The 10,542-nt window shown below is 42.9% G+C and overlaps 1 protein-coding gene across 1 annotated transcript; it reads left to right on the top strand.

Annotated features, from left to right (window-relative positions):
* Positions 1-3,460: 3,460 nt before the first annotated feature.
* On the top strand, positions 3,461-10,074 carry LOC306975811 (sepiapterin reductase-like; the record flags this gene model as incomplete). The annotated part of the gene is made up of 3 exons (XM_079573575.1): positions 3,461-3,811; positions 7,017-7,307; positions 9,884-10,074. The coding sequence occupies exons 1-3, from the start codon at positions 3,496-3,498 to the stop codon at positions 10,072-10,074; spliced, it is 798 nt and encodes a 265-aa protein (XP_079429701.1). The 5' UTR covers positions 3,461-3,495.
* Positions 10,075-10,542: the final 468 nt, after the last annotated feature.

Here is a 10,542-nt window from a genome sequence, read left to right as displayed (position 1 = left end):
CTTCACAAATTTAAACCAGGCTCTATCATGACTTGTTCACAGTTCTTAACTTCTGTATGAGCGTCTAAAAGTCAAAGTTAACACATGTCACAGCTGATTTTTACTTTCACTTCTGTATGGGTTGAGCCAAGAGGCCGATGAGAACTGGGCTATATATTAAAGTCCATTTCATAAATTAGGATAGGAAAACTTTCAAATATGATTTTTCTTATCGCTGTAAAGGGCATAATATAAAATAATTGCATAGTATTTTTTTGTTGATGAGTACTCTGCCCCACCTAATGGACAAGTTTTGCATATACAAAAGTGTTTTGATGCAAGACTTAAAGCACAGTGATGTGGCTGTGGTTGTTGCCTGTGACACATGAATGGCCTGTGCTGTCGAAATGGGCCTAAATAGTCCTCCTGCACCTCAGAGAAAAGTTGATGATTTGTTGACTCTCCAATAACCTACACTGGGAAGATCACTGGACTCTGTACCCTGTTTTGTAGTATCTGCTCAGTTTTACATGGCAGATCCCGTGTGCCTTTGTAGCTGATCTGACTGAGTTGCTCTTCTTTGTGACCTCATCAGATGCTTTTTTTTAAAAACATTTGAAGGCACTCCTCTGTCAGTCTTTCTTTCCCACTGCCTTGGCATTCTGTAAAAGTATTAAAATCAAGAAAGTGTTATTAGTTGCATGTAAGCCCCTGTCAGCCATTGTTCAGCTGTATTAGCAGATTGGTTTGAGATTAGCAGGGGAAACATGCATCACATTTTGCCTGAGAAAGTACAATTTAATCTAGTAATCTAGTAATCTGTAAGTCATATGGTTTTATGTGCAATAGTATAAGCACTAAACAAAATATATTCTTGGTCAAAAAATATGTACTTTCTAACCTCAAAATATTTTTTTTTCCCACTGTAGAATCTGCATAAACCTGTTTACAACCTTGACAACCACCATTTGGGGTCAAGGAGGAAGTGGGTAAACACTGATATGTTCATAAACTCTTATCTTATCCCTGAGTGGTGAAATCGGTGGTGTTACAGCCATACCTGGTCTCCCCTAAGCGTCATAAATGGACATAATAAATTGGTCTCAAATAACAAGAGGCAGACGTTTTTAATTTATAGATAATATGGCGTAATATGGTAGAGTGTGCTATAAAATTATAAGATTTATATTTGTGATCTCGTGATGTGAATTATTGACAGTTTGAGCCTTTGTCTGAATGAGCTCTAAACATAAGATCCACTGCCTAAAGAGTCCTTCAACCTAAAGCTGTGGACATGATTGTAAAACCGTATGTTTGAGCATCATGCACATGTTTATGAGTATCATGAGTATTATGAGTATGAGCTGTTATGTTACTATTAGCCAAACACCCAATGTTTTGTTTTTTACTGTAGTACATTGGCCTTAATGTATTATTAAAGTACACTAAGTAAAACTATTGGGTCCGGTGTGTTTGTTTTTCATTTGACATTTCTATTAAATACATTCCCAAATAATAATGGATTCTTCTATGGCCAACAAAAGGTCAACTATTTATATATATAGCGCCTTACACAGACATATAGTCACAAAGCGCTTTACATGAGACAATTGTACATTCACTCCACACTCGGTGGTGGTAAACTACTCCCTGGGGGAGACTGTCAGAGGCTACACACGTCTGTGCCAACGGACCCTCTGACCACCACCACACATTCACTCACACACATCATTCATCCTGGACTATTGTGCATGTTTTTAGTGGTAGGGGAAACCGGAGTGCCACCGAGAATGGAAACCTACGCAGACACGGGGAGAACATGCAAACTCCACACAGAAAGGCCCCGTCCAGGTGGGAATCGAATCCAGACCTTCTAGCTGTGAAGCGAGAGCACTAACCGCTGCGCTACCGTGCCGTACTTTGACACTGTTTGCTCCTCACGTTGGGAGTGACTCATTTCGGTTTAGAACAATGAACACAGACAGACGCTAAATGCGCCGGTGATTAAATGCATTAATATGCACGAAAAAGCCGCATATTAATGAGCCAGGCCTTGAACACGTCATTCACTCGCCCAGCAGAGGTGAGAAAGTCACTTTATGACCTGATTCAAGCTATTTTCAGGTCGATGACAAGTCAACAACAGATTATTAGCTTCACTGACTCACCAGGCACCTGTGTTCATGAGGCACTGAGCTCCAAACAACACGACACGTCCGACTGTTAATGTGCTGCTAAATACATAACCAAAGTTTCAAAGAAATACTTCAGGGTTAGACTTTAGGTCAGACACCATGAGTGACAGTAACATGAGGCTAACCCTAACTATTTTATTTATAATTCTAATAATAATTTTCCATATATTATGTTTTTACTACATATTTGAGTTTCAGAATATGACATGACTCTTACATGCAGCAGAAGTCTGAAGTTCTGTCTAAAGCAGAAGCTCCACGACTTCCTTCTTCACTTCTCAGTCTGTGACTGAAGAGCAATGAGGGCTCAGCCTTTTTACTGGAAACAAAGAGCTCACTGTATTTAGCGTCATGTCACTGTGACTCATGGTGTCTGACCTAAAGTCTAACTCTGAAGAAAGTCAACTCACATTTACACTGAGAAGGTTGGAAGGGCGCCCCCTTGTGTCACCTTGCATCCAAATGCCCAGAACATGACAGCGGGTCAAAATGACCCGTGAAAGCAATACAACAAACAGAACCTAAACAATGAGTGGTTTGTCTGACTCAGTTCAAACCTCTGCTGCTGTGGACTGCTTTGGCACAGAGCAAAGAAATGCATCGCCCAAGGCAGTACTAATTAACTCATGCCCCTAGAGGCCATAAGCGCCACTGCAGGTGTCATAGCGTGTTGTTTTTTACTCATTAATTGTCCGTGAGAGTAAATACTACGCTGACAGAACAGACAAAGGGAGAGAGGGATATTGTACATCCAATTACACACTGGAGATTAAAAATAATTCACTCAAACTTGGCTGTAATTACTGTTTAAGTGGCGCAAGCCCACAGTTTTGCCCGTTAGCCTGTTCTTGATTCCATTGGTGTGTATTGGTGGCTCTTACCTGGTAACAGGGACGTTGCAATTGTGGTTTTCTGGCCAGAGACACCAGGAGGAGATGACAGAAACACTTGTATTACCCCCCAGAGACTACAAAAAGGATCTATTAAGGTAAACAAGTTACTTAGTACTGCTTTAAATATTAAATCCGTATGACCTGCATAGTGGGGGCTGTTCACTCTCTGTTCACTGTTGACGTCACATTGGTCCAATTCAGCGCCGGCCCCAAAACTGGTCAGACCGGACTGGTTTGACCCTGGCCTCACGCCGTCATAAAGTGATTCGCGCCTTTTGTGTTAATAATTTCTTTTTACAAATGCAAATCCAACCATGGGGGCAGTCCAGGGGGTGGCTTAGGGGCAGTACAGATACATAGTGGGCGGAAGGTGCAGTAATTGTGTGCGTTCTCGAGCCCTGCAGTGCGTCTCCAGTCTGATACGCACCATGCAGCCCTCGTCAGATCTCGGCCGAGCGCTGTGCATTATCACAGGCGCGTCCCGGGGCTTTGGGCGAACCGTAGCCAAGGAATTATCTCGACTTGTGAAGCCCGGCTCTGCCTTTGTGCTCGTGGCGCGGTCTGAGAGTGACCTGCGGACTCTCAGGGCGGAACTAGCGGAGTCCGACGCGGGCAGAGCAGGACTCGAGGTCCGGTACGTGGCAACTGACCTGGGGCTGGCCGAGGGGTTGGAGAAGGTCACCAAAGCGGCGCAAGAGGCGGCATCAGATCTCATAGAGCACGTTTTGTTGGTCAATAACGCAGGTACGAGTCCAGGTGGAGGGGAGAGTGGGCTTTTGGTGGTTGTTGTGTAAAAACAATAGCTATAAAATAAACTTTAATGTTTTCTAGTTATTTACATCCAAAGAAATCGTGTGGAGTATTTGGTTTTAAAGATGTTCAAAGTTGTCTTGTGGTTCACTTTACCCCAGGAGCGGGGCAACTCGCACCAGGTCTTGGGGTAAATTGAACCACCAAATTTAAAAGTGAAATTGACACTAAACATCATAAAGTCTTAGTGTTTCCCATTAACAGGGGCGGACTGGCCATATGTCCATTCTGGAAGAGCACAGAAGGGCCACTGGCTCGAGGGCCACCAGTCCCGCCTCAACCGAGCTTTACCCAAATCTAAAAGCTAAAAAGAAAAGCATCAAAATAGAGAGAAAAAGAGGATGAAAACATGAGAAAAACACAACAAAAAAATATAGAAAAAATAATTAAAAAAACAACAAAAATATGATAAAAATGTGGCGACGTGACAAAAAGTTTCCATCACTTTTGTAGGTCTTAGCTTTCAAATGAGGCACTACATTGTTGATCTCCAGTTGAGAAGCTTTTAGATTAGATAGAGTATGGTGTGCCACAAGGTTCAATTTTGGGACCATTATTATTTATTATTTATATTAATGATTTTGCTTCTGTTTCTACGACCACCTTTCCTGTTCTTTTTGCTGATGATGCCAGTCAAAAAATAAAGAATAAAAAGCCGAACTGGGGAAAATGCACTTGTTAATGTTAAGGCGGGTGGTAAGAGGTTAAAATATGTATTTGTGGAAGTTACAATTACGCTAATTTGGGCCAGGCTGGTCAGAGTCCAGGGCTGTTTTTCAGTCCCAGTCCGCCCCTGCCCATTAATAATAATAATGATGCATTGGTTTTATATAGCGCTTTTCGGGACACTCAAAGACGCTTTACATTGCACTATTCATTCACTCCATACCCGGTGGTGGTAAGCTACTATTGTAGCCACAGCTGCCCTGGGGTAGACTGACGGAAGCGAGGCAACCAGTCTGCGCCAGCGGCCCCTCTGACCACCACCAACCACTCACTCACGCATTACATTCGCTAGGCTTCCTGGTGTTCCCAAACGGTCTCCCATCCAAGTACCGACCAGGGAAGGGCCCTGCTTAGCTTCCAAGGTCTGACGGGATTGGGCATAGCAACCACCATTAACAATTTTATTCAAAAATTAGGAGCTAAAACAAATATTTTTCTTGTCATGCACCATCACATTTCGTCTCTAAAAAACAACAATAATAATAATTGAATGTAATATTTCATTTTTATTTGCTTGTCTCTAGACCAAGACCCACCTATAAACAAAAACTATATAAAAACATGAAAAAGTTCTGTAGTTTGTTGTTGATTGTTTTGTATGGAGCAGAGGCTCAGTTTGCCCAATTTTTCTTTGAAAACACCAAGATAGTTGTGTTTATTTAAGAAGGAATCTGCCTTAGCAATTAATCTGCTTTTAAACTAGGGCTGAACGATATGGACAACATTTCATATCTCGATATTTATGCCAGATATCTCAATATCAAAACATCATAACACAAAACAGTGCAGTTTTATTGATAAATCTACATCGTTTATATCTTGCTTTTTCTATATTAAAAGGTGCTTTATGCAACTTTTCTGGCAAAACAAAGTTGATATTTGTGCGTATTTGACCTTGTAGTGACCTTATAGTGGCTGTGAATGGTCAGCATGGCACCTATACTTGTGATTACGGTGGTCTCTACAACGCTCCAGGATCAACGGTCTTGTAGGTTTTCATGTGAGAGGCTCCGTCAGCAGTGAAAACCATCCAAACAAATGATCCTGTAGCGTCATAGCGGCCACTGTGATGGAAAGTAAAGGCACCATGCTGACCTCTCACACAGCCGCTGTCACTACAAGGTCAAATACGCACAAATATAAACTTTTTTTCCCACATAAAAAGTTGCAAAATGCTTCTTTAATATCTTGAATGTTCGTATCTCGATATCAATACAATAACGATATATCTTTCAGCCCTATTTTACACCTAATGAAATGTCAAACCAACATAAGGGAAAAAAATGTCCGAATGTCGTCATTCGGACATTAACAATGGCGCTCCTGCCACACGGAGTTCAGTAAATGACTTCTGTCGTTTATGTCAGAAAAACCTAAGAATACAAGCATACCAGAGCATTACGTGAAGTGGTTGCTTGTGTTGAAAAACTACAAAACAAAGGCGCAACAACGTGACTTTCAGGAGCTGCTCTGATTGGTCGGTAGGCTCCATATCGCTGCGTCACTTCCTTTGAAAGCGCGCAATGAAGTGTTGCCAGACCCTCTTCTGTAAAGAAGCGGAGTCTGGTTGGCGAGACTACAAATCATGTAAAGATTGTCAAAGTTGAAAAATCCAATCCAGAGAGGCAGCAGTAATCGGTCTGGAGCCAGATTTAGCACTTTAGCACCGCATTGCAGTTGTTGCTACTGTTATTGCTGTTTTGTGTTTTTTGTCTGCAAGTGTTTATTTATTTATTTTTTTATTATTCATAGTTCATTATTGAGATCATGAGAGCCAAACAAGTTTCATTGTGCTTGTGTGTAGTGACAAATAAAGCATTCTATTCTATTCTAGTCTATTATTGACGACAACAACCAGAAAGTTCAAACAGGCAATTGAGAGGCAGTCTGAGGTCAGTGGAGGCGTCGTTCATTCATCAACTCCCACGTCCTCTCCTTCTGACAAAGTCTATGTATTTATATGCTATATATGACGAGTACAATGAACATGTAATACATAATGTCTTGATGTTTGGTTCCACATATATGTCCTTGGCACATATTCTACTCGTACATGCAAAGGTACAAAGCGTTTACATCTTATCCCAGTATCAGTTCATGACACATGATCTAACTCTCTTTAGTTTACAAGAAAACTTATAGTTACAATAAAATATGACTAAAACAACTGACTGTAATTCTCCATTTTCTATGAGATCAAATCTATAAACTCCCCCCACTCCCCCCTAAGGCTTTACATACCTTTGCAAATGAAGCATGGAGACATTAATGTATGAAACATGTGGAATCTGTCCATGTTGCTGAAAATACCATAGAAACGTCATGTGATCCGAATGCAACCTCGTGTTTTATAAAAGCAGCGAGTGTTACTTGTGATTGATATGCTTATACTGACATGTCTCTATGTGTGCAGGTTCTCTGGGTGACATTTCTCGATTCGCAAAGTCCTTCACTGAAATGGCGGAGGTGAACTCCTACCTGTCTTTCAACGTCAGCTCCTTCTTGTGCCTCACCGTCCAGATCCTCCAGGCCTTCCCTCAGCGGCCCGGGCTGAAACGCACGGTCATCAACGTTTCCTCTCTGTGCGCCCTCAAACCCTTCCCTTCTTGGGTTCTGTATTGCTCTGGGAAAGCTGCCCGGGACATGATATTCAGGGTGTTGGCAGAAGAAGAGCCGGACTTACGAGTGCTCAACTATGCTCCAGGTGAGATATGGTGAAAAACGAGCAGCGTGACAGAAATTACAATGTGACTATAGGAAAAGAATCCGTGTACCTTTCGATCATTAGTTATTCCGTTTCAAAATAAAATCAGAAAAACTAATTATGTGGTTGTTTTATTGTATTTCCATTTTCTAAATTAAATTGGAAAGGCAAAAAATTCTAAATAAAATATTGACCCATTTCTTTGCTCTGCAGTGGAAACAAACACTGCTAAAACAACTTCCGTTATTTTGTTCACTTCTGCTTCGGTTTGATTTGCTACTGGAAATGATGAGTAACTTTCTCTCTGCCTCTCTCTGCCTCGCGCAAGAGGGAAACAAAAACAAACTTAAGCATAAGAGGTCGAGCTTCAACGCGATCTCCTCTGTAACTGTTGTTTATTATGTCATTAGGACTTTTATTTCTCAAACTCGTTGCTGCTCACTTTGAGCTCCTCGTGGAGCTGCAGCAGCCGAGGTGACCGGGGCGGAGGAGGAGGCAGTGCGCGGTGATGTCGCTTCGGAGGCGGCCGAGAGCGGAGCTGAGCGAACAGGTGGAAGATGTGAGTGTCGGGGCTCCTGCACCCGCCTCACTCACGGACTCCACACGCCTTTGTCTAACCCATGGCCCGGGAGAGCTGGTGCCGGGAGCGTTCGGGAGCTCTCTCTGTTTCCCCAGAGCCGCGCTCTAAAACCCTCTCCCGTCGTGCATTCCCAAACTGTCCCTCTGCCTCTCCTCTCTCCGTCCCCCCCACTTCACCAGTGACTTTTGTTTTGCAAAGTAATCATGCACAACTAAAGTGACGAAGAGGAATAAAAAAATATATATAATGACGCGCATACCCGTCGCTATGGGCGGGCCATAGGGGGCCGTGCCTGTCCCCCAAAATGCTTGTGCCCCCCAGACACAGATGTGTTGTAGTCTACGTGATACGCAGGTATACGCCGTATTACCACGAGAAGCCACTACAAATTGGGCAAAGATAGGCTACGTATCACTGTTACTTTTGCGCTTTCTGCCTGATTAGACCAGCCCAAACTCCACAACAAGTAACTATTTCCTCTCCTGACACCGAGGCATTTCACCCCTCTCTCTCTCTTTCTCTGGCACGGTTCCCTCTAAGCTGAGCTCGTGCGTAATTGCGCACGGCTCCCGTATTGTCTGGGCACAAAATAAAATATAGCTGATATGATATGAGTATAAACGATCATCCTCCGCTCTGAGAGTCCACGATGTCGCCTCTTTATGCTCATTTCCCCGTCCCGGCTCGTGAGAGGCAAAGGCAGTGACAGGTGCTCGTGTGTGTTTTACTACAAAGCGCTGAAGTCCACCGAAAAGAGCCCGCGTTCCAAGTGTGCGTTTTACACTCAGACACTGGAGCTTTCAGTGAAGGCTGAGAGAGACTGAAAAGTGGACGCGGCCAAAGCACTGACCGAGCCATATTCATGGTCCAAAAACGGTGGGGTGGAGGTGTGGGGGTGTGTGTGGGGGGAGTGTGGGGGGGAGTGTGGGGGTGCAGGCGCTCGTTCTACAGCCCCAGAGTCCGGTCGTTTTTCCACACTCAGAAACGTGTTTTCGTTGTATCGGCGCAGTATTCAGCACAGACGCAAGCCCAGCTCATTCAGCTGCTTTTGAAAAGGGCCTCACTCTCATGAATTCAAGTTTGAGTTGAAGGATGTGTTGATGAGGAGGTTCAACTCGGAGAAACGCACCTGCAACATACTGACGTTTCCTCCACGAGGACTCATATGTTACAGGCTGTAGTTGGTCTGGTCATATTTGCTGTTGATTATGTTTAATGTAATCAGTGTGCGCCAGGGCTACGTGAACACCATATGAAAAATATGTATTTAATAGTAAATATGCCCCCCTTAAGACTGACGTCTGGCGACGGGACTGATAATGCGTGTCCTCTCCTCCCGGCGCCTGCAGCTGCATTTCCCTGTGTTCGCGCTGCTTTCCGCCGGCTTCAGTGTCGCTGCCACAGGGCCAGGACCGCACGACTCGCAAAAAATATCAAACATGTTTGAAAACCTTGTGACCGTGCGATTTTCACTCGTACGTTCGTCGTGAGCAGCTCTTCGTGGCTCGTAATCCCCTGTCCACTGCACGACAGAGACGCACAGTGTCTGCCCAGCTTTTTAAGGTTGTTTTCCAAGCAGAATCTCCTCACGGATATTTCTGAGCAACCATTCCCTCCGTGGTAATATAAAGCATCTCTGATCTCTGCATGTCTTGCCCAATTTTTAAAAAGTATCTGCATAAAACTTTCCAAACAAGTGTAGGAGCGGCTCTGAGCTGAGGTCTCTCCTCACTTCCGGTGTCGCAAACAATAATAAAACGAAATAATAGTAACGTCATAATTTTGGAGGGAATTAAAAACAACTAGAACCAAAACAAACACACTGACATTGACGTATACAAGATTTCTTTTTCTAATTCAAGTTTAGAAAGGGAAAAAAACAAAAAAACAAATGGAAATGTTGTTTTTCTGATTTTATTTTGAAACGGAATAACTAATGATCGAAAGGTACACGGATTGAAAAGGACTAGAATCATTGACCTGTTTGTTTTTCCAGGACCGCTGGACACGGACATGCAGTTGGAGGCCAGGTCAAAGAGCGCAGATGCGACGCTCAGGAAGTCCTTCAGTGAGATGTTCACTCAGGGCCAGCTGCTCTCATGTGAAGAGTCCTGCAACAAACTCATGAAGCTGCTCATGGAAGACAGCTACACATCTGGAGCACATGTGGACTTTTATGACATTTAAGCAATGCTCCCTGACCGATTATTATTACCAACCAATTATTCACCTTAATAAATGCTCTCAAATCCAACTACAACCACCCAATGCCAGCGAGCGTTGTATTCACCTCCGCTTGATTTGTGATGCACCGTAGAGCCCTATTCATTACTGTACATTCTTTATATGACCACAGAAAAATATATTTGTTAGAAATATGAATAACTATTTGTGCAAGATGCATTAGACACTTTTTTTTTTTACAGAAACAGTGTTAATTTCGTCGACTAAAATATTTAGTCTTAATTTTAGTCAAAGTGATATTTTTGCTGACTAAAATTGGACTAAAACTAAATTAAAAGTTTTTCATGAGACTAAAACTATGACTAAAATGTCCAGATATTTTAGTCGACTAAAATAAGACTAAATAAAAATGAAAGGGAGAGACTAAAATCATCCAAACTTCTATTGACCGTCTGAAAGAGCCTCAGATCA

This window comes from Gobius niger (genome assembly GCF_951799975.1).
Source record: "Gobius niger genome assembly, chromosome: 16".
Taxonomy (NCBI): Eukaryota; Metazoa; Chordata; class Actinopteri; order Gobiiformes; family Gobiidae; genus Gobius; species Gobius niger.
This window is presented reverse-complemented; position numbering and strand designations above follow the sequence as displayed.